The following is a 27,966-nucleotide window of genomic DNA, read 5'->3' as shown; positions in this document are numbered from 1 at the left end:
GATCTTTTTGTTTTTGGTTCATTTTGTGAATGTGGACCATCTGGTTGACCTTTGACGACCTTGGGAAACATTTTTTAATATCTTTAAGATGACTTGAAAAGAGCAGGGATTCACATTCACTCGGATGGGAATCAGAACTTTTTTTTAATACGTTTCTGTTTTTTCTTTAAGTCAGATCAGGAAAATATCACTTTGTTATAAACAAATAAAACATTTCAAACGAGTATCTGAGCCTCAAACTCTGTGAAAGTCAGAGCAGAACGACTCACAATGTTCCAGTTCCTGTCTGAATAACTTCATCTCAGTTCCCTTTCAGCGCCTTTCCTTCAGCCCAGATCGATTAGATCTTTTTCACGTTGCTCCTTTTCTGTTTGTCGACTCCTCAGCCACTCCTCTCTTGCTTTTTTAACCTCCTGCCCATAAAAATCATGGAGTTTACTGAACTCCACGAGCGGGTCGGACCCCACCAGAGGCCATTCGCCGTACGGCGGCGCCGGTCCGTTCAGTGGCGTCACGTGAGCGTTTCTCCTCGGCCACTTTTTGGGCGACTTTTTGGCGGCCATTTTAGTAGGCATTGATGGTGGCGGTAGAGCGTCGCTGGCGCTGAAGCTCCTCCCCTCCCTGACGAGTGAAAGTGGGAACAGTGCTGGAACCAGGAGGCTGTTGGTGGGCGGACTGAGGGATTTCAAAGAGGAGCAGGAGTTGGTTGGGTCCTGTTGCTGTTTAGCTTCTTCAGGAACAAGAAGAAACAAGTTAAAAGTTGTTGCTATATGTGTTTTAAATATCCGTAGCAAGAGTTTCATTAGTGTACATTATTAGTCGTGTTTGGAAATAGCAGCACAACTTCTCAGATCAGTTTCAGATCAAGAAACTAATTTTAAAGGTGACCTATTATGCTTCCTTGAACAAGTTAGGGTAGCTCTATAACCTCTACGAAACATAATTATTACCTTGTCTTGCATAAAATCATGCCTATCTTGAGCTGTTTCAGGGCAACTTGTCACTTTAAATCCAAATAAGTTGCTGCTGGCCACACCTCCAAATCAATGTTTAAACTCACACACGAAAATGGCTGCAAACAAATGCGCAATAATACAACTGTACATCTTTGAAAAGCAGAAGTGGAGCCTCTGGCACAACCAACAAGAATGTAGGAAGTGGTTTCTGGGTGGTAGAACAACAAAACACTTATCTTTTCCAGCAGCCATTGTACAGTGCATACAGGGGTAAAACCAGTTGACCAAATGTGCTGGAGCTCCCCATGAGTTGCTAGGTAATGGCGAAGTGTGACTTCATGATTTGGAGGTTTTTAGATAACTAATTTTCCAGAAACCAAAAAACATTAATTTATTTCCTAAAACTGAACAGTTTTTAGAAACAACTGAGGCCAAAACGAAAGTACAAAATGTGAATTTTTCTTTCCTTCAAGATCAGACAACATGTAGCAAAGCGAGTGACAGCTTTTGATCTTCAGTTGAATAAAACCTAAACTGAAGTTTTTATATTTGGATCTAAAGAGGAACCATCGAGACTCAGCAGACACCTTCAGTTTTTAGAGACCAGGCAGTCAATCTGGGTGTAGTGATGGATTCAGACCGAACCTTCAGAGTCATGTAAAGACGGTTACAAAGTCGGCCTTCTATCACCTGAAGAACATTTCCAGGATTATCTGACCAGATCTAGAAAAACTCCAGACCTCTCAGGTCTTATGGTTTTGGTCTACTTTGCAGAATCAGAACCAAACATGGAGAAGCAGCATTTAGTTTTTATGCTCCATTAATTTGAAAAGAAAACTGCAAAACAGCCGGAATACTGAGTTCCTTCAAACCAAGGCTAAAACCTCACCTGTTTAGAGTTGGTTTTGATTAATAATAGCTGGAATATCATTAATTTTAGTCTATATTCCAACTTTTTTTCTTTTATTATGTCACAGCAATTAATTATTTTATTTTCTTATTTCCTTGTGTCCCAAATCTTCAGATGGCTTAATAATCATTTGTATATTGATATAAATGATTTCTTGTATGTTAATTATTTTTTTCTCATAAGAGCATGGTGTGTTGCTTTTTGAGACATTTTAACTGACTTGTTCTTATTATTTTATTTTTGTAATTATTATTCTGCAGGTCAGACAGTAATTAACATAATGTGTACTGGAACTGAATCCTAACATTTTAAATGGAAAACTTGCAGGTATTGACTAACAACTGGCTGAAGGAGGGAAATACGTTAAAACAGGAATTAAAATATTTTTACATCTACACTGCAAAAACACAAAATTTTACAAAGTATTTTTGTCTAGTTTCCAGTACAAATATCTTACTACACTTGAAATAAAACAAAAGTAGCTTAAAAATAACTTTGGTAACATTTTATTTGAATGGGGGAGGATAAGGCTGACATGACACTGTCATAAACATGACATAACGCCTGTCATGAACACCAATAAGTCTTCATGAATATTTATGACTGTTGTCATAAAGCATCATTCGGTAAATTATGACACTTTTAATACAAAGTTGACATTATTCAAAATGTCTTTGTTATGACAACTTGACATTAACCAAGAAATCATTACTGATATAAATTTGTTATAAAAGTGTTATTGATTGCACTTTAAAAATTAAAGGTAAAGTTTAAACAGTAATGATTTCTTGGTTAATGTCAAGTTGTCATAATAAAGACATTTTGAATAATGTCAACTTTGTATTAAAAGTGTCATAATTTACCGAATGACGCTTTATGACAACAGTCATAAATATTCATGAAGGCTTATTCATGTTCATGACAAGTGTTATGTCATGTTTATGACAGTGTCATGACGGTCTTATTCAACCCCCTTCAAATAAAGTGTTACCATAACTTTTCAGCAAGATATAGGAACTGAAATAACATGTTACGTAAAATGTACATGTTGCATGTTTTTGTACTTCCATTTGGGTTTTTACTGCTTCTATAAACAGACCAAGTATTTACAAAAGCAACCAGATGTGTTTTTGGCAATAAGTTTATGTTTTTTGGTGTCTGGAAAATTGTCTGTTTCAAAAACCTCCAGAATGTAACATCACAAATCAGCAGGCACTGCCTGTTACCTAGCAACCCCAGCAGAGTTACATCTGTTACCTAGCAACCCAAGAGAGCTCCAGCACAAAACAACATCCTGTATTGCTGAAGTTAGTTGTAAGTTAGCTTTGTCTTATTTCAAGTGTACTAAGATATTCACACTAGAAACTAGACCAAAATGTTTAGTAAGATTTTGTGTTTTTACAGTGTATAATCCAAAAAATGATAATAAACAACACAATATATCTACAGACACACCTTCATACTGCCTCCCCAGGTCTCTCACCAGATTGGAGAGGTAACAGTGGCTGGCCAGGAAGAGCGCTTTAACCCAGCGCCCCTGAGTCTGAGCGTCTCCGGCGGCAAACCTGTAGGTTTTGAGTCCGGACCCAAACTGCAGGGCGAAGGGGAAAAACCCGTCAGAGTCCAACATCTGGACCGTGCAGCCCTCCAACACGATGACGCCCAGAAGGTGACGGTCAGCCGGACGCTCCTGGTAGAACAGCAGGTTGGCTTTCAGCACAAACCACCGCCTGTAGTAAGTGGCATTTCTCTCCTTCTGTTAAATCAGTAAAACAAATATGGAAATTAAATCTTTTTTCAGATAATCAAAATGTGATCCGAGGTTTGTGTTTGATTGCTTTCCTGAACCTTTTTGTAGAGATATCCCTCCTTATCCACTGGAGATGTGCATGACAGGAAATGGGTCAGAATCTTTTCATGGAGCTTCATTCTGACTCCTAAAACACAAAATACATTTAGAAATCACTGAACTGCTGAAAAATCAAACGTTCACAGTTTTAAGAGCAGATTTTTAAATTCCTGCAATACAACGCCGTTAAGCCTCGTTAAAAGCAACAAGTTAATCTGATTTATCTACTTCTAGAGTTGAGTAATAACTAGTTACATTTATTCAATTACATTTACTCAAGCAACTTTTTTGAAAAAAAAAAAAAACTTTTTGGAGTATTTTTACTGAACTGTACTTTCTACTTTTACTTACTTTTATTATGCAGTATCTCTACTCTTATATGAGTTAAATTTCTGGATTTGTTTTAACTAAAAATTCCCCAGACACAGACAGACACCTGCAGTTTTTATTAAAGCTTCATAAGTTTCTTATTGAAAGAAACTGATTTTATTTTTATTTTTATTTTCCCTAATTTTTTATTATTATTATTATTATTAGTTATATAAATTATTGCAATTTTGGTCCTTAAAATACCAACATTTCCATTTACCTTTATGTTTTGATATAATTTATAAATATTAAATGATTGATAATTTGATCAGTTACTCAGTACATGAGTACTTTTTACCAAATATGTTTTTACTCGTACAATTTTTGGTTACTCTACCTTCCTCTGATTAGTGGTTTCACAATTGGTGATTGATTAACGGATAACTAAAATAACACTACTTAAAAAAATTGGAAAGATAGAAATAATCTTAACGTAATCCGTTTCCTTCTTTTGGTGACTGAAGATTTTAAGGTTAAAATTATTTAACTGTACAAATTACAATTAATGCAAACATGGACACAATTATCATAAGTGCAAAGTAATTAAAATAAATTCATCCTTAACTGAGATAACAAAACAATGAACTTGATTTAGATTTTAAAAATGGACGTCATATAATTACAGTAAAATTATATCAATGACAGGAAAAAGTTTTTTACTGCAGATGCAACCTTTGCTTTAAATTATCAAGCGTTCACTAAAGGAATGCTACAGGCAATAAAAATTTATATTTTCTTATTTTAAAAACAATTTTATTATTATTATTATTTTTGTATTTCTAATTAAGTAAAAAAAAAATTGCGCCAATTTTTTTATCCGATTAATTGATTAATCGTCAAGACTGATAATAGAAAAATTAACCGATAGCTAAAATAATCCTCGTATTTGCTCCCTAGTTTCCACAAAAGTTTAAAAGAGGGAAGAAGAATAGAAGTAATCTTAGGTTAATCCAGTTTTCCTTCGTTTGGTGACTACAGAGAGAAAATGATAAACAGTGACTCACACTTACCTCAGACGGGGCTGAATCTCCCGCAGGGTCAACTCGCTCTCTCTGCAATCAATTAATTAATATTTTTCTCTCGTTCTTTTTCATCCTGTCGCTTGATAAAGTCGAAACCAGTTGTTTCCCAGCTGGCTGACTCAAGCAGACCCAGACAACGCTTGAATATTTAGTTTCAGGTTACTAACACTGGTTCTCTCACGAGGACGAGGGGACGGCGTTGAAATATAAATAACCCGACCCACTTCCTGGTAACAATACCCCGACACATTATAGTCTGCTTTGAGCTGATGGGGTTGGACGCGGCTGAACCAAGAAACTAAAAAAATTATTTAAAAATGCAACTTGTGACGAGAAGCGTCACCTAGAAGTGAGACGCCAACCGCTGTTAGTTTTCTCTCTCACTTCCTCCTTTGAGTTTATTTATGATTCATGTAGGTGGTTGATTCTTTGGGGAGTTGCACAGAGATGCGTTAATATGTATTTATGCTGAAAGCAAGCAGAGAGACATTCACTGACCTCTGGGAAACGTGGCTATTTTTGTTATGGATCTCCATGATGTGTTAAGACTTCAGGGCTGAGTCACCGTAACTGTCCTTTAAAATAAAAATGTTTCAGTGCATGTTGCTTTCTACCACTTATCTACATATTTTGAATATTTTTGCATATTTATGACAGATTTTTTTTTCAATAAGTGGGTAAAAACTTTTCTTAACCCACTCATCTGAAAAATTTGATTTTTCAAATGCAGTAAGGAAAATTAGCTCACATCATAAAATGTGTTTTGTCTTTTAAAAAGCTGAATAATTAAGAAAATGTCAGTGATGATATGTAGGGGGGGAAAAAACTTGAGCATTAAATTATGGATGTTTAATTATCAAACAAGTTATTAAAACAGATGTCAGTAAATATTACATAGGATTTTTTTATTTAGGGAAGTAAGAAAAAATGGCCAAAAAAGAACAAAAGTCCTTTGGCATCAAGAAGTTACAAGGATTTGGTAGATAAATATAGAAATAATAATAATTATAATAACAATAATGAGTTACTAATAATAGTACTTATTATTAATATTAATAATAATAAATATTAGTAACCACAATGTTAGAAATAATTAATAGTAATTAAATAAATTAGATAATTTTAATTTATTTAAATTTTTACTTTCTGTCTAGAATAACCAAGTATGGTACCAAAAGTGATAACTAACTAACTAACTAACTAACTAACTAACTAACTAACTAACTAACTAACTAACTAACTAACTAACTAACTAACTAACACCTTTTTTAGTTACAATTTGAATAAATTGTCAAAGTAAATAAACAAATAAATACTACCCAGTTCTTGTCTTCTTCAGTTAGAATAAAATGAATAAAATAAAAACTTTGTTTAAAAAAGACTGTACATAATAATTCAATCTGGTCTTCACCGGAATTGATTAATATTGATCAAACCCAAACACGGTACCAAAATTACTACAGACATGGTGGTTTTTGATTGTTTGTTTTTTCTAAATAAGTAAAAGTTTTCACAAATGTCACATTAGGGTTTGCAAAAATCAACTTTCAAGATGCAATCATCCAGTCCATGTTTCTTGAAATGTTAGTCTTTGACTTTTTGAATTTAAGATTATTTAAAAGTTTACAGGTTTCTTTAAAAAATGTTGATCTGTATTCTATTTGCTGGGAGCTTCACAGTTGTGTTTTAAGTATCATGTTATATTAAATTAGCAGTTATTTGCATTCCTTTCCAGAAGGGGGCGATAGTGCGTCAGGTCTGTTTTGTTCAGCAATGTCAAAGTGCAAGGACGAGGAAACGAAAACGAACTATTTTCATCAGGTTCTTACCATTCTTTACACATTTATTAATTCATCAGGTGCAATTCCTAAACATACGTTTTAAACTTGATGTTTATCTAATATTTAAGCACTTGGCGGCTTTTAATCTCTAAAAAGTGTTTGATTTACGCTTCACATGCTCTCCATGCGCTGTGATGTTTTTATTTTGAGCTAATGTTGCTAACGTTGTACCATCAAGCTGCATGCTTAATTTATAAATCCACTGATGATTTAACTCACCTTTAAGCTGCGCTGCGGTAGTAAAGGAGTCTCCTTATATCCTTCTGTAGCGCCATGTCGAAAAGAAAAGTCACATTTGAGGACGGAAACGGGGAGCTCGACCTGGAAGATGACGGCCTGAGTAAAAAGGTGCTTCTTTTATATGACTATTAGAGATTAGAGCGTTATTCTGGCGGTATCCAGTGAACTGTTTCCTAACACTGCTTCATAAAGCAGGACAAGTTGTTTTTATTTGAAGCAGACTACGAGCTATATTAATAATAAAAAACTTGTCAGATTGGTTAAATAATCCTAAACATGTTGAAAATAAATTTATTTATCAAATTCTTGCATGTTTCACTAAAAGTGCGTGCTTTACAATGACAATTACTATGGTGATGTCAGATAATGTGAAAAATGATTGTATTTGGTAATATGAGAAGTAAAATGAAATTCTGGCTAATCATTTGGGGAAGCATTTATTCTTTATTTTAGTCAGGCTTCAAAAGGTCAATAATGATTATTTCTGTAGCCTCAGAAAATGGTTGTGTGTCTGTTTGATCAGATTCCACTTTATTCTTATTAATAAATCTTCCTCACGCACCTGACTTGCTTATTCGGAGTACCTCAAGGTTCAGTGATTGGATCAATGTTCTTTAATACATGTATAAATATATAGCAAGGGATACATTTCCACCATGCTCTTAATGTCAGGTAGAACTGAACAGAAAATAATTTAAAAGGAAAATTGTCAAAAACCGTCTAGAGAGCTGTTGCCTTCGTAAAATCAAATTAAAAATAAATTTGAGAGCTTTATAACTTTTGCACAATACTATACACCACAGTGAATTTATATCAGATTTCACTGTAGCTGTAAATCTCTTGTGTGGCTGCCTCTATTTACGGGCATGTCTAAACTTAGCTTTCAGTTAGCAGAACTTGAATGTCTGTCTGACTAGAAGCCAAACCGCTTACAGCCTAATGAAGCTGTTCGTGTTACATTTTACACGATGGAAAGGAATTTTAAATTGTTTCACTTGACTGAGCACAAGAAATATGATACTCCTGCTTGGTTACCGCAGTGGAAAAGACGAGTTAAAAACCGCTCTGTTCTGATCATCTGAAAAATGAAGAACTCTTATTTTAGCTTCACGATTCTTTGGCAGGTTTTTAATGTGCTTCATAAATAAGCTGACCTGGATGTTTTTCTTCCATAAAACACTTGTTTTTGTGCTTTTCTCCCTGTGGTGAAGCAAAACTTTGAGCCTGTCAGTGGACCAGGCTCCAGATTTAAAGGTAAACACTCCCTGGACAGCGATGAAGAGGACGACGGCGACGGCGCAGAGAGCAGCAAATACAATATTCTCGACACTGATGATGTGGAAGGTAGGTGCTGTTGAATATTTTAAAATAAACTTTTACAAAATTATTTTCAGCCACTTGAATTTGCACAAATTGTTTACTAATGTAAGTGTGTTATATTGGGATTTTATGTGATGGAGCATCATGTCAGAGTGGAAAGAAAACCAAATTTCTTATGAATGAAACTGTTTTATGTGTTTATAAAGCGTTTATATTAATCCCCCTCAACTTTGCTACCCCTAAATAAAATCTAGTGCAAGTAATTGCTTTTAAACATCATTCTTAAATAGAGTTTGGATTTTGTGTAAAAACACAAAATCTTACAAAGTATTTTTGGTCTAGTTTCTAGTTCTTGGCACACTAGAAATAAGACAAAACTAACTTACAAGTAAATTTTCAGCAAGACAGGAGCTCGTTTTAGGCAAATAATTTCTTAATATTGGTGAAAAAGTTCTAGTTCCACTGCCGCCGTAACCTAGCAACCTCAGCCAAACCTAGCCGTTACCTAGCAACTCAGTTCTAGTTCCACTGACAGATTATTTCACTTGTAGCAAGGGAAAATGTCTTGTTATAAGTGAAATAATCTCCCAGAGGAGCCCATACTTTTTTATGAATAAAATATATTGCAAAAAAGTTTAAGTCCACATCACCCACTGCTATTGCTAACTAAAACGTTGTTTGCGTTAACCAAAGCACTAATCATAAACATTACTTCTGGTAATGCTAAAGCGCTAAACCATCATTGGATTTATTAGAGCTAATGCTAAAGCGCGGAAGCTGACAACAAAAAAAAGCTGACCAAGGCACATAGGGAGATAACAGCATCCCTTCAGCTAACCGCTATTGATTTGTTGTGTTGACTAGTAACTTCTTGTCTTCAACTTCATTCATTTATATTTTATTTTATACATCAAAACAGCCAAGTAAATTAGTGCCTTACAATTTGCCCAGAAACATTAATTTGGGGGAAGCTAAGTACGCTAAACGTTTTCAAAGTTAGCAACATTAACTAAGCCAAAAATTAGCTGTTATTGTTAGCCTATTAGCGGAAAATATGCCAAATGAAAACCAGGTATCATTTTCATCCCTTTCACTATTATCCACTGCTTTGTCTTGATCATATAAAATCACATAATGTCATTTTTGCAACTTTGCAAAACACTGTATGCTTCATTCTTCTATTTTCAATGATTATTATTTCACTTTCTACTGGATTTTAGATGCACTGTTTATAAAATTCATCCAGAGACAGATGCTGTGAGTTAGCTTCTGCTGTAAACACTAAGATGCAGACATGGGGCTGCTGTTCTGTTCAGATTGTCTATGTTGATTTGTGTCTGTCCCTATCAAATAAACTTAAATTAATTAAATTCTTTTAGTTTATTAATTGCAAGGTTATGCTTTAACTTAAAAATCAATAGTTGGAATTTGTTTGATTTGTCAATGGAAATGTTGTTTTTTAGGCCAAGAAGGAGCAACAATTGACTACGACGAAGGAGTTTCCATTACTCCTTTTAACCTGGAGGAAGAGATGCAAGAAGGACACTTTGACTCCGAGGGAAACTATTTCATCAAAAAAGAAACGCAAATTAGAGACAACTGGCTTGACAACATAGACTGGGTATTTAGATATAAAAGAACATTATGTTTGCTTTATTTGCTCTTTACAACATTGCAAAATTACAAAATCTAACCAAGTATTGTTTAGTTTCTAGTGCAAATATCTTAGTACAGTGGAAATAAGAAAAAACTAACTTATAAGTCAATTTTCACCAGGATATAGGAGCTTGTTTAAGTAAATGATTCATGAATATTGATGAAAATGTAGTTTCACTGGCAGAGTATTTCACCTAAAACAGGGGTGTCCAAAGTGGGTCCTGGAGGCCCGGCATCCTGCATGTTTTAGTTTTCTCCCTAGTGGTAGCAACAACCTCCTCAGCAAGTTAATGTTCTCCTTAGGCCTCTAATGAGCCATCATTTGGTGCAGGTGTGTAAAACCAGGGAGAGAACTAAAACATGCAGGATGCCGGGCCTCAGGACCCACTTTGGACACCCCTGACCTAAAACATTGGAAAAAGTCTTGTTTAATTTCCTTTTGGGACTGATTAAAGTATTTTTAATTGAGTAAGTGAAGTAATCTGCCAGTGGAACTAGAATTTGGTTGCTAGGTGACGGCCTGGCCTTGGCTGGTGTTGCTAGGTAACGGTGTAGCATATGCTGATAGTGACATAAGTGAAATAATCTGCCAGCAGAACTAGTACTTTTTCATTGTACATTAAGGAATTATTGACTTAATACAAGCTCCTATGTGTTGCTGAAAAGTTACTTGTAAGTTAGTTTTGTCTTATTTCCAGTACACTAAGATATTTGCAGTAGAAACTAGACAAACAATACTTGGTCAAATTTGGTGTTTTTCCACTGAACCAATTTGTAAGGAGACTTAAAAACTTTTCTTGCAGGTGAAAATAAAAGAGCAGCCTTTCAAGAAAAAGAAGAAAGGCCTTGCAGCCAAACGGAAACGCAGAGCTGGCGACGAGGATGAGGCTGAGGAAGAAAAACAGAGAGAAGAGCAGCAGGCCGACCAGGAAGAAGAGGAGGAAGAGGAGCCCGAGCCGGCAGAAGATCCGCTGGCATCCTTAACACAGCAGCAGCTCACCGAAGCCGTGGTTGAGTTGTTGCAACCCGGCGAAACGGTCGCTGCCGCCCTCCGGAGGTTGGGAGGCCTCAGCGGACGAAAGAAGGCGAAGCTGAGGGAAGACAAAGATCCCACAGACGAGCCTAACCGGGACACGGAGAAGCTCGACAGGCTCACAGCGTTGGCGGACAGACTGGTCGGATCCGGGATGTTTGAAATTTACCAGCAGACGTATGAAAAACTGGCGTACATGATGAAGAGCATGACCAGCAAGCGGCCAGCAGTGGAGCAGAAACGAAGCGGCGGCGAGGAGGAAGAGGACGAGCTCGACATGTTTGGGGACAAGTTTGATGAGAAGGTTGGAGAGAAGTCCGAAAACAAAGACGAGGAAGACAAAAGAGGTTATTATGTCAGATTTTTAAAATGTTTATTTTTAACTGATATATGCTTGGTTTGATTCATTTGTTTCTGTTGTTTTAGTGAGTGACGAAGTCATGTGGGAATACAAATGGGAGAACGAGGAGAAGTCTGAAATCTACGGGCCCTTCACCAGCGAACAGATGCAGGTAATGTAGAGGGATTGTTTTAATCTTTGATTATTCTGATGATTAATCGATTAATCAGATAAAAAAATGGACACATTCTGTGGATTTTTATGCAATATTTGAAATGCATTAAAAGATGCAAATAAATAATTTAATTGTGTTTTTTAATAAGAAAATAAACATTTAATTGTTTAAAATGCAATAACAGCACTCCTTTAGTTTACACTTGATCTTTTGTAGCAAATGATGCATCTGCAACTAAAAAATATGAAACTGCAAATTGATAGCAAAAGATGGTTAATAGGAGAAAACAAATGCTATATATATATATATATATATATATATATATATATATATATATATATATTCTGACTGTGTTGTACTTTGAGCAAATGGGTTTTTGTTGAGTCTGTCAGCTCCAATTAACGATTAAACATATTTATTATGATAAATCGTTTTAGTCGTATATTGATGCAATTAAATTTAAACCCTTGAAGTAAAATATAGTGATTATTTCAAATTTAAATGGTAGAAATTGCTGTAATCTAACCAGATTGCATTTTTAAGTGTAAACAATCTTCATCTCTGTGATCATAAACAGAAGTGCAGCGTTACTAAGGATTTAAAAGGTGTTTTTCTTTCTCTACTTTTTGCAGAGTTATCACTAAATCACATTACGTTTACTAGATTATAAAGTTGCTAACTCGTCCTCCATTTAACCCCAGTCTGACCTGGTGGGCTTTAATCTCCTTACTGTCTGTTTCTGCAGGGTTGGGTGGATGAAGGCTATTTCAGCAGCGGCGTCTACTGCAGGAGGGTGGATCAGGGGGGATCTCAGTTCTACAACTCGAAAAGGATTGATTTTGACCTCTACACATGAATCATGTGCATCAAATGAATCACAACCAATGTTCTGTGTCAGCGTTTCCTGTTTTACAGGCTTTTGTTCTGAGTTTTTGGTGTAAAAATGGAATATTTTAACTCTGCCTTTTGCTTTCTGCAAGTTGTTTTTAAATAAAGTTTTGTCCTGGTCTGGATAGAGGTCATATTATGGGTGGTAAATATGTACATTTTCAAAATAAACCCAATGGCAGAATATCTTTTAACAGCAATTTAAACCAAATTATTCTCGTGATTGTATTGAAGAAAAATGTTTTCCAGGATAGTTTAGAGCAGTGGTCCCCAAACTACGGCCCCCTGAACAATACCAAAGAGCATTTAGATTTTTTTTTCATATTCCGTATTTTCCGGACTATAAGCCGCTAGTTTTTTCCTAAGCGTTGAACCTTGTGGCTTATAGCCCAGTGCGGCTTATATGTGGATTTTTCTTCAACCACCAGGGGGCTCTTTAGCAGGAAGTGAATCATTGGAAGTCAAAATTGGAAATAAAAAAAGAAAGTGCCCATTAAAACGGAATTAGGTTTTAATAGGGAATTGAAATTTGAGAATGTTTTTGATCAGTTTAATAGCATTGAGGGGAAAAAGAAGATTTTTCGTTTTTTTAAATACTGGGATCATTATGAGAATTTGAGGTATAGATATTAGGATCCAATTGATGGCAGTAGTGCAACAATAATGGATACAAGCTGCCTTTGAAATCTAAAGAAGAAGAAGAAGAAGGTGCCCATTTTCATTTAGCACATGCTAGTAGCAGACACAAAGGATCAGCACTTTTACTGTTACAGTTACCGTTCGGAAACTACCGTAATCAGTTCAGTTAAATCTAAACTTGGCAACTTTTTCTTTTTCAACCCTAATAAATGTGATATTCAATTGACCTGTTATGACTCAAATTTTGAGTGTCCGCCCCCCTCTGCTGCTGCTGCATCGCTGTGGAAAACCTGGTGCGGCAGAGATATCTGCGGCTTATACGTGTATGTTTTTTTTTGTTTTTTTTTTTTTTTTTTAGGGGTGCGGCTTATTGTCCAGAAAATATGGAATTCATTTCATAAATAGTGTTATTTCCTGGATTTTTTCTTTGAAGAACCCAGAGAGGGTTATTTGATTTTGCTTTCTGGAAAACAATAAAATTTTTTCATTTAGGCACTCCAACAATCGTCACATTTTTCTGTTACAAACTGACTCCGGCCCCCCACCAGAGAAGGGAAAAGTTATGTGGCCCTCACAGGAAAAAGTTTTGGGACCCCTGGTTTAGAGTAACGTCATCCTAAAAAACGAAATCTAGTTATTCATTTTCACTTAAGATTTAGTCGGCTATAAAATTGCCTTAGCCAGTTTTCCTTCTTTGATCTTCTAAAACAAGTCAAGATCAAATCTATCCATCCACAAACAAGTCATAGTCATAGTTCATTGGAAAACAAATAGTCCACTCCCATTATTTCACTTTTTAAATCAAATTCCACCATTAAATGTATTTATGTGTAAAGCTGAACAACAAAACATTTGAGGTGTATGTGAGAAGACAGTGTACCACCGTTAAAATTAATGCATAAATAAAGTAAGAAAAAATTATAACCAAATATTTTACTAGGTTAAATACAAAATATAGTTTAATATGCATTAATAGGCACAGTGGAAATCATTTTGGCACCTCAAAATAAGCTAACATTCACAAGGGAGGCAGATAAAATCTGAATTTTGTTGAAACTTTCTTGGTTTACTAGACTGTTTTGCCTTTTGTGATGTCATTGACCCTAAAATAATAATTAACACACTAAAATAATAATTATCTTTCTACCCCCCATTTATTGTGCTTTAAAACCAATTGTAAAGTCCTGCAGTTGAAATTTAATAACTAAAACGTTATTTCTTATTGTCGGTATGTATTTTTTTGTATGTTATGACAGTCATGAGGCAGCCAGTCAGAGGCCTCTTCAAATTGGTTGCGAGTTTGACTGCTTCCGGAGATTCTTCCTCCCTACAGCATCACCAACAAATCTGAAGATATAGACGATACAAGTTACTACAATTTTTAATTTAAATAAAGTATTTTTTGAATTGAACTGCATGAAAATTGTCGATTGAACTTATTTTGAAATTATATTTATTTTAAATTAATTTTGTGATTTAATTTATTAGTTTTCTGATAAAATGTTTGCAGTATATTATAATTTTAAAATATTAGTTCACTCGAGGACATGAAGAAAGAGCAACTTTCATGTTTTTCTAGTCGTGCTCCTCATTGGTTGCCCTGAACCAACGACCCTGAAATTCACACTGTGATTGGTCAGATTTCAATAAGGCGTTTCGGCGGAATCGAACTCACGTTCTGATTGGTCTGTTGGTCTTGTCTGGTAGTTAGATTTGTAAAGAAACGGATACATTAGCGACTCGCTGCAGGGCGCCGCCACCGCCGTCCGTCCGGCATGTCTTGTTTACGGCGGGTTACGAATACAGACCCACGGTTAAGTTGAAGGCTTTAGGTGAGTTCAGCTAACGGTATTTAGTTTTATTTACTGTAACCGAGTGAACCGTAATGTGGTAATATTTCCGCTCATTTTAAAGACGTCAAAGAAAGCTTTGAAAAATGACAGTTCCCGGCTACGACTATTACCTGGTACTGCAACTGATACACATATGGAGTAGCAAAACTGTAGAGTATATATGGAGGTGCAATAACGCTCTGCCTTCATCAAGTTAAAATCATTTAGACATTGCAATTTTACTGTATCTAAGGTGTTCGTAGGAGTATCGAGTTATTTTGGCTTGCTAATAAAAGTTTGAAATGAAGAACATTCCTTCCAGCAATTAAACGACGCTCCATTTTGATCAGACCACCGGTTCGGTTTTACTTAAAAGTCTCACTGAAATGTTGCGGTACCAAGCTGTTTGTGCTATTCACGCAGTTTTATTGAAGTATAATTGAGGTGTTTAGAACCGCCATGCGGTTGCTAGATGCTGATAACTTTTCCTCTCTATCCCGGTGTATCGTAGGTCACTTAAAAACAATAAAACACAAAGAGTTGGAATAAACTTTAATTTTAAACACCAAAAATAAAGATATGCTTAAGAAAAGTTTGTAAAAGCCTTTTGAAAAAGTCTTTAAATGTAATTTTAGTATCATTTGAGCAATTAAGATATGCTTAAAAAATTAGGGCACTCGTCGGCTAATTTTAAATTCCTATGTTAATTTAATTTGGTCGGTTTTATTTCATATTTAATGTGTACTTGCGTTTTATTGAACTCATAGGAAAATTAGGTGTTGTAACAACATTGAAAGGGTTATTGTAGATGTTGATGGCTGTGGGCAGGTAAGGTCTCCTGCAGCAGTCTGTATTACAACAAATTAGAAGAGTCCTCTGACTGGAGACGCTATTTTTATTTATGTATTTATGTTTTTTTGAAGGGTTGCTTTCAATGAGGCAGAAGAGTGACACTTTTACGGTAGATTCTCAGATTTTCAAAGTTTTTGTTGGTGTTGAACACGCTCAGAAATCTGCAGTTCAAAACAAAACATGTCTGCTATTGCAGGTATAAATTATTTGTACTTGTAATGGTTTGTGTCTCTTTAAATCTCAGATGTTGTTCAAATCACTGTTTGGTTTTTGTGGACATATTAAAGGCATGAAGCTGAGAGAAATCCATTGTTGTAGTCTTTTATTGCTGCAGTTGCGTCACAACGGTTAGCCTGCCTTTCAGAGTCGTAGTTCAGGAGTTATTTGAAGCTTTTGAGATTCTAATCATCCTAATTATGTAAGGACTTTACATAAAATCAGGAAAATTATGGATAACCCTTAGAAAAAGAGTGTGTCTTCAGTCAGAGGCTTCTTCAAATTCGCTGTTATACAGACCTCTACAGGAGAGCATTCGTACTCACACCCATCACTAGCTACAATAACTCTTTAAAGGATTTTAAGTTATGAGTTACAACAACATTTCATTTCTCTTCAGGATCATTAAAGTATTTTTGAATTTGAAAACGCTACCCTGTTGCCACGGTTACGCATCATAACAACTTTCTGACCTTAAGAGAAAATCTTTGAAGTTGTACAGCATAAAAAAAATTGACAATGTACTAAACTAGACTTTAATTATTAATTTTCTTAATGTCCTTTTTCTTTAAGTCGTACATGAAATTTTACAGTTTATATAAAGTATATTCTTCTGTTTTGATTTCAGAATAAACTTGCCATCCCTGCTTTAAGAAAAGTAAGCATCAACTCCGCAGTCTTGGACTATTTATTTATTTTTTGTTCAAATGTGATGCCCTGCATGTTTTTTTTCCGTTTGCTTTGTTTCCGTCCCACGTGATTTGCAGAGACCTGCAGGAAAAGGAGATAGACGCTGAGTGAAAGAGAGCAAATGGGATGTTGACTTTCCCCTCTGACTCGCTCTCCCAAGTAGTTTGTCCAATGGATGAAGATGCTATTCCCCCAATTCCCGTGTGTAGTGCACCTCCCCTCAGCGACCCTCCGTCACCTCTCCTCCCCCTTTCCTCCGTCACCCCCAGGTATGGTTGCTGTTTCACCTGCTGCTTTCTTCTTAGCAGTTCTTGTTTTTTTTTTTTTTTAAGTATTTTTACTTATTTTTTCTTCTTTGCGATAAAGAAAGCTGTGTTCTTAATTGTGCTTTTAGCTGTGCTCATGATGGACCGTCTGGACACCGGAGGAGCGGCCGCATCCAGGACATCAGAGCCAGAACCCCAAAAAAGCTGGACTGCGCAGACATCCAGGCTGCCCAGAGACAATCTGGACCGAATCTGTCCTCCACAAAGAGGCAAAGAGAAGCGCCAAACATGGTACGTCGATTACCTTACTTAAAAAATAAAATAAACTTCTTCTACTTGAGCATTTCTGCTCTCATGCTGTGTAGGTACAAGCATCACAGTCAAAGCTGCAGAGAGGAGGAAGAACACGTCTTCATGAGGAACCAAACAAGGTTAGCTTTCTTTCCTTGGTTTCATATGGTTTTAACAGAATCAGCTGATTTGGAACCAATCTGGTCGAGTTAAAGTGTTAAATGTTCTTAATTTGTCTTTTATAAAAGCTGTGTTGTGCTGGTGTGCAGATTAGGAGGAGTGAGGGTTAATGAAGTGATTTAATCCTCCTTCACGGTCTGCTGCATCCAGCATAAACAACCAATCTAGTGTCTTATTTGACCTACTAACAGACTCATGACATTACACAGTCAATTGCACATTCGTTGACTTCATTTCCTCGTTCAGGAAATTTCCCGGTGGGTTTCGAAGCAAAGAATTTGGTGCAAAACTTTTAATTTGTTGTAGATGTTCTCTAAGTAAGGCAACATTTGTTTTTATAGTATAACCCGAAAGTCCCAAACTTCAAACCTTGAAAAGATTTTAATAAAAAAAACAAAACATGTGTAAACCAAATTTAATTTTAATTTTCTACCACAAAGCATGAAGTTAAAATATTTGTTTTAAAAATGTAGTAAGCAATAATGTTTGCTGGAAATTTATTTGAATGCTAAATGTTTAGTTTTAGCCTTGTCACAGTAAATTAATTAATAACATGATAAAATAAAACGAGCTCAATCATTTCCATTTGCATAATTTATTGTTTTCTCTGTTTTTCTCTAAAACTGGATGACTAAAGTCTTCAGTTAATCTCAACTAGCCCTTTTTTAAGGACAATTTTGCTGACATAGATAATAGTTAATTTCATTTGTTGATTTTTGTTTATTTTGGACATTAACCATGTCTTCCAGGTCATTAGAAGTTAAAGTTTACCTTTGAGAATGTGTTCTTGCATTAATTTGCCATTTTTGCCATTATATTACTTGAAAATGGTCTCAAAACAACCATACTGATTGCAGAGCAAAGAATCAAGTAGTTGGTGCAACCCTTAATTTAAACGGCTTTTCTGACTCCCAGTTTTACGTTCTTTTTCTTTATAATAAGCTGATTTCATAACACTTTTTTAATCTAAACCAAAACAAAGGTTTCTTGCACGTATTAGAGAAACTATGCGTGTTTTACACACACATCCTTAAAAAGTCTGAAATTCATGTATCTAAAAACAAGGCCTTAAAATGTTTTAAATTCATTAGCAAATAAGTAATTTGGACTTAAATATGTTAATCACAGATCTTAATCTTTGTCGCACCAAGTTTTGCACCGTCTGATCCAAGCAATCTCCCTCAATCCTGGGATCAACTGGAAACTGCTGATCTAGGAGAGAAACGTTAGCCCGCTTTGTTCACTTAAACTGGGTTTTAACTTGTGTTTGTGTAAGGGAACGTTCATTAAAATATCGCTGTGTCTGTCTTTACGTTTGAGCCTCAACAAGTTTAAGCTTCTGCACAAATATTCACTTTTAGAAATCAACAAAGTTGTGGGAACATTCATGCACATGTAAGCGAATCCCTGGCAGGTTAAATGTGTTTTTGTTGCAATTAAACCAACAAACTGTTGTGTAAATGTGTATTTATTTGCAGGTTGGGTTTTCAAACAGATTTACAGCAGAGCACCAAAACGAGTAAGTGTGAATTACAACTTTCTTCAGCCTACATGTCTGTGCTTTTCCTCTTGAAAAATGTTTGTTTTTTCTGAAGCCGGGGAAAATATTTACAAGTTTACTGAATGGAAATGTGTTGTTTTCAAAGCAAGAGTCGTCTTTTTTCTAGAGCTGCAGCTAACAATTATTTTAATCTGATAATTAACCAAGTAATTAGATGAAAACCGCACATTCTGCAGATTCTCCATTTAACTACTTGTACTTTTTGCACAGCTTTGGCTTAGTTACTGAATTGAGTTTTTCTGACATACTTTAGTTGGTATACTCCAATTAACGATATTTGATTACTGAATTAGTTGGTGATTATTTCAATAATAAATTTTTTTCAGCCATACTTTTTTTCTACGTCATTCTCTAGGTGGAAAAACTCAAAAAGCACAGAGAGCGAGAACAATGTCTCTCCTTTGGACGAACCATTTGTAGAGCAGACGATGCGAAACCCTGACGATACCAAACCTGAAATGGACGCATGCCAGGAGTTACCTGAAATGGACGCATGCCAGGAGTTACCTGAAATGGACGCATGCCAGGAGTTACCTGAAATGGACGCATGCCAGGAGTTACCTGAAATGGACGCATGTGAGGATTTCGCTGGCGGCGACCTCGGTGAAGACGCCTCGGTCTCGAAGGGATGGGTGATCGGCCCGTTCTTTCAGTCCCTAAAATCAAAGATGGCTAGCTTCACTGAGATCGTCATGACTCCTGTTAAGCTCTTCAGAGCCACCAGTCCTCTGACCGCGGACGACATGTTCGAGGCAGATGACGCGACTGACGTCGACGCATCGGAGAAAGGCGATAAGTTTCAGACAGAAGCGCAAAGTCTTGTTGACTCTGTGGAAACAAAAAGTGAGATAAGCACCGCACCCACAAAATCTAAAAAACTGCAGTTTAATGAATCAGTTTGCAGGACTACAGGCGGTTTTCAATGTGCAATAAGTGGGGGAGATGAAAACTTGCCTGACGTCGTGCCTTTGGTTTGTGTTGCTTCCGAAGAAGCCGGCGAACCGTCTGGCTCCTCTTTCCTGTTACGTAAAAGTGCCTCGCATGAGTCAGACCTAAACGTTTACACCGCTGTGGAGGGCCACAAAGGCAAGCTGTCCAGCGTAAAGCCACTCTCAAGGCGAGAGACGGGAAACGGATACGAGTTGGTTGAAATTAAAGACAGAAATCAACTTCAGCTCGACGGCCTCGCCACAAACAAAAGTCCACTGAAGCCTTCTTTTGATGCAGAACAGATGGAGTGCCAACAAATCCCCGAGATGTGTTTGGTGTCAAAGTTTGCAAGAGCAAAGAGGGGGCTGAAGCCGAACTGTGTTTCCCAAGACGATGTGAAGAGGAAGATGAGCATGGCTTCAGGAGGCGACGTGATAAAGGGTCCAAGAACGCAGAGAAAGAGAGGCGCAGATGAGACGATGAAACCGGATAATAAAAAGCAGGTGGCATCGACAAGAGCGACCGCAAAAGCAAAAAGTGGACAGGACAGGAAGGGTTGCCTGGAGAAAAGCAGCAGTGAGTTGCAGAACAATTCAAAGTGCAAAAGAGCCAAGCCCAGTAGTTCCTGCAAACGGCTCCCGATTATATCCAGCGATGATAATCTTATGGATGTGGAAACTACCGTGCCTAACCCGATTGCAGAACAATCAGCGAAGAAGCGGTTGTCTTTAGTTCTTGTCCGTTCCGATGAAAAAGAAATCCCACACGTAACCAAGTGTGGGAACGCAAATAAGAAACAATTAAAACGCAAATCGCCAAATCACACAAGTTTAGAAGTGGAGAGCAGTTTGGTGTCTGCCTCGTCGCATGATGGGCTGGAACCGATGAGCATGGGTTTTAAAAGTGAAGACGCATCAACTGGAGGAGCGAACCAGCCGTCCAAGAGACTCAGGAACAGCCTGAGGAGCGCCGTTAAGTTCTCAGTGTTAGCCGAAGAGCAAGAGAAAACCAAAGAGAGCCAGTTAAAAAATGGCAGAGGTAAAATCTCCACGGACAAAATTATTTTTGGAAGTGATCCCCATCTTCCTCTGGTCGATTCTGGACTCTTGAACGAGGAAGATAAATCCGTTATGGAAAATGAACAGAGGAGTTCTGCTGCCATGACGGGCGAGACTTTTCTCAAAGCCTCTGAAATCGGTAACTGTAGTCCGAGGCCGAGCATCAGGCTTGCTGACGCGAGGCGAAGGAGGAAAGATCCCCAAAGGAGGAGATGCCGGGTTCTGCACAGCAGGATGTGTAAAACTGAGGAGGGGTCCCGGTCCGTCACAGTGGAGGACGCAGACCTGGCCGCAACGCGCATGCGCTCTTCAGAAACCAACGTCTCCAGGCGACTGTCGCGCAGCTACTCATGCCCAGACGTTCTCATCCTCCATCACGACGACTCGCCCTGGGTTTCCCCTCCGCATTCGCCGCACCACCGGACGTACGCTACGCACCATCACCATGGTAACTTGACCTCCCACGCTCAGAGGTCGCTGCGGCGGGCGCGCCGACACACGGTGTGCAGCGTGGAGGTGGAGAGGGAGATCGCCCCTCTCTGTCTTCGGAAGGAGGTGTATCCGTCCAGAAGATCTGCTTCCTATGACCCCATGACCCACAACCTTTCACCTGCTCACGTACATTCTCCCTGCAGCTCCCTCACTGCTCTCGCCTCCTGTTTCCTTTCAAGCCCTCTCGCTTTCCTTTCCAAGAAATCTGACTGCAGGGCAACTTCTGCCAACGCCGGCACTTCCAGTCGAGTTCCCTCGCCGCCCCCTTCCTCTTCCTGCTCCACCGCTTGGCACTCCCCAGGTTTCACTTTAGGATCTAGTTCTGCTTCCTTGGATCCCAGGTGAGGACGTTTTCTAGTCTCCCCACTGCAAAAATACCAAATTTTACCAAATATTTTCACTCTGGATTCTAATCAAATATCTTAGTACACTTGAAATGACACAAAAGTAAATTTTCAGCAAGATGTATGAGTCATTAATTCCCAAATATTGATGAAAAAGTGCTAGTTTCTCTTATAGCAAGACATTTTTCCCATGTTATAGGCAAAACTAATATTTTTCATCAATATTAAAGAATTACTTACTTAAAGGTTACTTATTATGCTTCCTTGAACAGGTTTATGGCTATACAAACATGTTTATAATTTTTTTTTGTACAAAATTATTCTGATTATTAATGAGATTTCAGTCTGCTCAGTTCTGCCTATTTTGAGCTCCTTTCAGAATTACAACCTCTTGTCACTTTAAATTGAAATAATAAGACTAGGTGGACCTCCACTTGGGTTGCTAGGTAACAGGCACAGTTCCCCTGAGGTTGCTAGGTAATGGGCGGAATTCTGCTGGGGTTGCTAGGTAACTGGCAGAATACCCCTGGGGTTGCTAGGTAACGGGCGTAATTCTGCTGGGGTTGCTAGGTAACGGGGCAGTGACTGCTGATTTGTGACTTTACATTCCAGAAGTTTTTGAAACGGCTCATTTTCCAGACACAAAAAAAAAACCATTAACGTATTGCCCAAAAACAGATGGGTGGATTTTTTTAAGCACTTGGGTTATTTTTTGGACGCAGTAGAAACCCAAGTGAAAGTACAGAAACACTCAAAATAGGCAATTTCCAAACAAGCTTCTAAATCTTGCTGAAAAGTTGCATGTAAGGTTAGCTTTGTCTTATTTCAAGTGTAATAAGGAATTTGCACTAGAAACTAGACAAAAATACTTGGAATAAGAAGTTGTTTTTGAAGTGTAGAACCCGTTCTGTTCTGATATTGACTCTGGACTCTTTCAAGTGAGAATCCGGCGCCGTACGAGGCGGCGAGAAGGCAGCAGAGCGAAGAGGAGGATGACGGCGAAGACACCAGCTCCTCCAGTCAGGAGTTTGAAGACGCCGGGCTGAGAGAGGAGAAAGCTCTGTCTGACTCTGAAATTAGAGTATGTATGTTTTTTTTTTTTTAAACTTGAATACTAACAAGTAAGGCTGAAACTCTCAATTATTTTAGTTATTGACTAATCTATTGATTATTTAGATTAATTGGATTTAAAAAACTTGGCACATTCTGCAGACTGTTTTGGATAATATTTGGATTATGTTAAAAATATTTAAATAAATAAATTTAATTCCTTTCTTAAATGAGAAAATATTGTATTGCATAAAATGCAACAACACAGCATTTTAGTGTATTCTTGATAATTAGCAGCTAAAATTAATTTCAAATGTGAAATCTTCACTTTCTGCTGACTAACATCAATGCAGTGTAGAAGTGATCTGTTGATTACTTAAGAGGAGAAAACAAAGTTGTTTTTTATCTTTAATGGAAAATTTATATATTTATTGTACAGTTTTGGCTTAATTACTGTTATAAATATGTTGTTTTTTCAGCAAATGGCTTTTTTTGTCTCTGTGCTTCAGTTAACAATTAATCTAACACTAAATTAGTTGACGATTATTTCAATAATTGATTAATCGTGATTCATCTGATTAATCGTTTCAGCCTTAATGACAGGCTCTGAAAAGTTTTCACACTGTTGCTAAAATGTCAGGATTTTGTGACATAAAGAAATGAGAAAATTTTAAAAATGGAAAACATTTATTTTAAAATAACTGATTAAATTCCTCAACATACTTTTTTTTCTCTCCTTATTTTTAACTTTCTAGCTGAAGGTTTTAGGTGAAAAGTGACTTTAATTTAAATCTATTAATAATTTTTCCCCTAAAGTCTAAGGGTAAGCTCAGAACATGCTGCTGTCATTACCATGTTTTAATGTGCATATTGTGATTTTTATTTATTTATTTTTAAATATTATCTTTTAAACATTTTATTATGGAATTGTGGCCAAAAGTTAAAAATTTGTCTTAATATGTCAAGAAAAAGATACAAGGAAAACATTTGATCCTTTACAGCTTGTCTGTAAACGATGGCTTCATCTAAAGGACATAAATGTTTCCAAGATCCTATTTAGGTAGCTGGATTTTATTTCAGGGTCATAAAATCCTCTAAAGTAGCAGTAAGGTGTGAAACATTTGTGTAGGAGTGTTTGATTGGGTCACAACTCCCTTCTGCAGGTCGTATAAATGGGATGTTTTTGTTAAAGGTTGTCAAGAAACATGAAGAACAAAAAAAGGTTTCGTCCATCCGGATTCGGAAAACGTTGCCAAAACCTCAGACCAACCTGACACCTATGGGTCTGCCCAAACCAGTCCGGTACGTAGAAACGCTGAACGACCCGCATTTTACAGAAATAAGTTGATTCACACACATTATTATAGTTTTGTTGCGTACAATTTTTCTAAAATGAGCTTTACATTTTTTGAGTTTTTGAGTCAATTCCAACAAAGTTTTCATTCATTTTTAACGATTTAATTCTCTTTGAGCAACAGTTTTTATTACTGTACATGTGGGTCAGGCATCTGATTAGATACCTGTTCCTATCAGCCATTTCATAGTTTGCCAACAGATCATTTATTGGTGCCATTTTGTTTTTAGTTCAGAACCAGACTGCCACTTTATGCTGTTGATTTGACTTCAGCATTTATGTCCAAAAGAATCTTTCAATTCTTTTATTTTCTGACAGAATAAAGTACCTTAATGCCACAGTATGCAAACAAAGTTGAACAGTGGCTCCCTGAGAAGCTTTGGGTTTAAAATAAATCGTGATTTATGTTGATTGTTCTCTTTCTGTGTCTCATCAGGGTGAAGAAGAAAGACTTTAGTTTGGAAGAAATTTACACCAATAAGAATTTCAGCAAACCCCCGGAAAGGTAAGAACAAATCATGTTTGTTTTGTGTTTTTACATAGAAAACATTAATCCAGTGACGACACTTAAAGGGGATATTTTGCTAAATTCACATCTTGTATGTTGTTTTATTTCCATTTGACTCTTAACTGCTTCTAAAAACAACCAAAGCACTTAAAAAAAAAAAACACAGACATTTTTTTTTTTTTTTTTTCAATAAGCTAATGTTTTTGGTGTCTGGAAAATGAGCCATTTGAAAAACTTCCAGATTATTAAGTCACATTTGACGTTACTTAGCAACTACGCCACGCCTAGCGCCGTTACCTAGCAACCGAAGGGGAGCTCCAGCATGTTTGGTCAGCTTGGTTATGCAGGAGGCTCCACTTCTGCTTTTCTAAGATGTACAGTTGTATAATTGCGCATCTGTTTGCAGCCATTTTTACCTGCAAGTGTAAACGCTGATTTTAGGGGCGTGGCCAGCAGCAGATTTAAAGAAGATGTTACAACAGCTGATTGTGAACTGAGCAGACTCAATTTTAATGATCTAAGAATGATTTAGTGCAAAAATGAAATGAACATGTTTTGCGTAGACCTATCCTAACCTGTTCAAGGAAGAATAATTGATCACCTTTTAATGTGCATCTTCAATGACCCGTCCATGTCTTCTTTGGAGCGGAAAAACCGCAGTATTTATAGCTCTCTGTGGCGTGTTTGTGCAGCGACGAGCCAGAACCGCACCAGAGTCATCTGTTTAAATAACTCCTGATCTGCTCTTTGAGCATGTTGCCTTTCTGAGCAGACTGCTGGCAGCTCGTCGTCATGGGTGGGTGTGTTTTTATGTATTGTCTAATAAATAACAGAAAGTAACTACACAGAAGTGCTGCTGAAGGCAACTCCCTCTGATGATAGCAGCTTAAGGAAGAGCAGCTGATAAGTGCCAGTCTAATCTGTCTCATATATTCACCACAGACATAATGGCACATAAGCAGCGTGTTTGTGTTGTATAATTACTCGCATAATAACCTATTTTTAACACGAGGAGCAGCTGTAGTGACTGATTCTTTCATGGTGATGTAATTCATCTCCACTTATCTCAGATTCAGGAAGGCAGTTTTTGCTGCCAGGAGTGACTCATGTAGTTGTTGGATTTACAGGATAATTGCTTTTTCATGAGGGGCTGGATTGGTTTTGATTGCCTTTTTCCTTAGTGTTGTATGTTTGACAGTTGAAACCATTTTTATTTTCTCTGAAGTTAAATCAGATCAAACATCTCCTGTTTTTATGTCAGTTATAATTGTCAAACTTATTTCTATTTCCTAAATGCCACTAAAATGAGCAAGTAACTATTATTTTAGTAAATGATTAATCAATTGATTCTGATGATTAATTGGATAAAATTATTTTTTAGAATATTTAGCCTTAAAACTTCAAATGTATGGACTGGTCTCTTTAAAATCAACTCTGAGAAACATGATGGTTGGACTTTCCCGTCACGTTTAGTTGTGCAAACGGATAAATCTGGTTGCTTTTTGTTTTCTGACATCTAAAACTTTTAAATGTGACTGAAATTTGCTTCTGTTTTTGTTTGATCAAAGACATTTAAGCTGATAGAATAGTCAATTAATCGCCAGATTAATCGATTAATCGTTAGAATAATTGTCACAGTCAATTAATCGCCAGATTAATCGATTAATCGTCAGAATAATCAATTACTAAAGTAATAGTTAGTTTCAGTCCTAATGCCATCAACTGATTTGTCTTTCAGCCGCCTGGAAACCATTTTTGAGGTGCCGCTCAACCGCAAGAATGGGTCCGAGTCCTGGTTCGGTCCGAGGCGTGTCAAACGGTTTTTGGAGTTCCTAGAAGTGGGCGAGGCCAGAAAGCCAAAGAAACCTCTGGTCGGCGTTGGGAAGACGGGCCCGTCCTCATCCAGGCCGAGACGAGGAGGCTTCCCCAAAGACGAGCCGTCCCTCAGCGTCCAGGATGTGGACTCCCTGCTGTGCTCCAAGCTGGACGAGTTGAATCTGTGGCTGATCCACGATCAGAGCGAGGAAAGAGAAACGGACAATGCTGTTCCTGTAAGTGCGATCATGACGTAATGTCGCGCCGGTCCGTGTTGAAATGTTGTGGAAAAACTCCAGTTAAATAAATCTGTAGCATTTGTAGCCTGCAGCCTGAAGAAATGTACATTATAGCACAAAAATGTCGACTTGGAGAAGTTATTTATACACATTTGTACAGCTTGTTTTATTTATTCTACAGTCAGACTGCTCGTATTGGTAAAGCTCCCAAAATGAATAAAACAAATTCTCCTTGATGTTCTGTACAGTATTATCACTCGTCTTTTGATGGTTCTGATCTCTGGCTTGTTCTGAACTGAAGTATTCATCTCCTTGCAGCATCTTTGAGTTATAATGGCAGCTATTTGTTTCTCTATTAAAGGCTCTAGATATGTATAACTTTTAAAGATGCCAGCGAGAGATTTGTATTTACAATAAACTTTGTTTGTAAATATGTTTTTTTTATTTTTTATGTACAATCAAATAAGTTTCCAGCACTTGGACTTCGCTTTACTCAGTTCAGGGCGGAAACCGATCAATTATTTGGGTTTGAATTTTCCCACCTATGGCCTTTTCTTGTTTTTCCCACTGAAGTGCATGGAAAAGTGGGCGTGTCAACGACCAAGTTTATACATGTTTTTGTGTACATAAGTACATTAAACTGTAGCTGTTTGTTGCTGTAAATGAGGTTGCCTTAACTGTAAAACTTTTGTGAGAATTAATCAGCCAACTTGATGTTTGAAAACATGTTTTATTATAAAATATATCGTTTGTATAAAAGTACAGTACATGTATACATTTAATAAAAAAATTCAGGTAAAGTAACAATGCAATAATGCCAAGATAATGTCATTTTGAAGCACTGCCATAATCACCGCCATGCCATTTGTTTTTATTTCTCAAAGCCCAAAATGTTTTATCTACTCTTGTATTTGTGATTTTAGTATATACGGTAACAATTCACAAATTTTTTAAATAAACTATATTCAGGAATGAGTTGTTACAGAGCTGTATTTAAAGATGCTTTTGAAAGTTTATTTTGTCTCTCTTTATGATTTCCACTAATTGAAC

General features: G+C 36.9%; 3 protein-coding genes across 5 annotated transcripts; 2 read left to right on the top strand and 1 right to left on the bottom strand.

Moving 5' to 3' along the window:
- Nucleotides 1–10: 10 nt before the first annotated feature.
- On the bottom strand, nt 11–7,251 carry pheta2 (PH domain containing endocytic trafficking adaptor 2). Of its 2 annotated transcripts, none has more exons than XM_015054610.1 (4): nt 7,167–7,251; nt 3,715–3,803; nt 3,322–3,622; nt 11–730 (listed from the first exon to the last, which is right to left on the bottom strand). In XM_015054610.1, exons 2-4 carry the CDS (start codon nt 3,793–3,795, stop codon nt 327–329), a joined length of 786 nt encoding a protein of 261 aa, XP_014910096.1. In that variant the 5' UTR covers nt 3,796–3,803; nt 7,167–7,251; the 3' UTR covers nt 11–326. The 2 variants fall into 2 exon arrangements, with proteins under 2 accessions (XP_014910096.1, XP_014910094.1); XM_015054608.1 differs by lacking the exon at nt 7,167–7,251 and adding an exon at nt 5,095–5,738.
- cd2bp2 (CD2 (cytoplasmic tail) binding protein 2) lies at nt 6,836–12,733 on the top strand. Of its 2 annotated transcripts, none has more exons than XM_015054607.1 (7): nt 6,836–6,927; nt 7,217–7,295; nt 8,402–8,531; nt 9,971–10,128; nt 10,967–11,543; nt 11,623–11,708; nt 12,457–12,733. In XM_015054607.1, the coding sequence occupies exons 2-7, from the start codon at nt 7,221–7,223 to the stop codon at nt 12,565–12,567; spliced, it is 1,137 nt and encodes a 378-aa protein (XP_014910093.1). In that variant the 5' UTR covers nt 6,836–6,927; nt 7,217–7,220; the 3' UTR covers nt 12,568–12,733. The 2 variants fall into 2 exon arrangements, with proteins under 2 accessions (XP_014910093.1, XP_014910092.1); XM_015054606.1 differs by having other exon boundaries at nt 8,399–8,531.
- Nucleotides 12,734–14,955: 2,222 nt separating this feature from the next.
- Nucleotides 14,956–27,890, top strand: prr14 (proline rich 14). The gene is made up of 11 exons (XM_015054604.1): nt 14,956–15,070; nt 16,767–16,796; nt 16,906–17,097; nt 17,223–17,385; nt 17,460–17,525; nt 19,044–19,084; nt 19,482–21,947; nt 22,890–23,031; nt 24,193–24,302; nt 24,791–24,859; nt 26,601–27,890. Exons 3-11 carry the CDS (start codon nt 16,955–16,957, stop codon nt 26,932–26,934), a joined length of 3,534 nt encoding a protein of 1,177 aa, XP_014910090.1. The 5' UTR covers nt 14,956–15,070; nt 16,767–16,796; nt 16,906–16,954; the 3' UTR covers nt 26,935–27,890.
- The last annotated feature ends 76 nt before the right edge of the window (nt 27,891–27,966 follow it).

Source organism: Poecilia latipinna, unplaced genomic scaffold (genome assembly GCF_001443285.1).
Source record: "Poecilia latipinna isolate Pla-1442-1.1 unplaced genomic scaffold, P_latipinna-1.0 Scaffold1264, whole genome shotgun sequence".
Lineage (NCBI taxonomy): Eukaryota > Metazoa > Chordata > Actinopteri > Cyprinodontiformes > Poeciliidae > Poecilia > Poecilia latipinna.
The sequence above is the reverse complement of the archived record's forward strand: the minus strand, read 5'-3'. Positions and strand labels throughout refer to the sequence as shown.

Bases quoted from the DNA above. Each gene is read 5' to 3' on its own strand.
- cd2bp2 (XM_015054606.1), top strand. From the start codon at position 7,221: ATGTCGAAAAGAAAAGTCACATTTGAGGACGGAAACGGGGAGCTCGAC. The intron at 7,296-8,398 runs GTGCTTCTTTTA...CCTGTGGTGAAG, and splicing joins ATGACGGCCTGAGTAAAAAG to CAAAACTTTGAGCCTGTCAG. The intron at 10,129-10,966 runs GTATTTAGATAT...CTTTTCTTGCAG, and splicing joins GGCTTGACAACATAGACTGG to GTGAAAATAAAAGAGCAGCC.
- pheta2 (XM_015054610.1), bottom strand. From the start codon at position 3,795: ATGAAGCTCCATGAAAAGATTCTGACCCATTTCCTGTCATGCACATCT. The intron at 3,623-3,714 runs GTTCAGGAAAGC...CTGATTTAACAG, and splicing joins AGGGATATCTCTACAAAAAG to AAGGAGAGAAATGCCACTTA. The intron at 731-3,321 runs GTGTGTCTGTAG...TTGTTCCTGAAG, and splicing joins CCTGGGGAGGCAGTATGAAG to AAGCTAAACAGCAACAGGAC.
- prr14 (XM_015054604.1), top strand. From the start codon at position 16,955: ATGTTGACTTTCCCCTCTGACTCGCTCTCCCAAGTAGTTTGTCCAATG. The intron at 17,526-19,043 runs GTTAGCTTTCTT...ATTTATTTGCAG, and splicing joins TTCATGAGGAACCAAACAAG to GTTGGGTTTTCAAACAGATT. The intron at 19,085-19,481 runs GTAAGTGTGAAT...GTCATTCTCTAG, and splicing joins ACAGCAGAGCACCAAAACGA to GTGGAAAAACTCAAAAAGCA.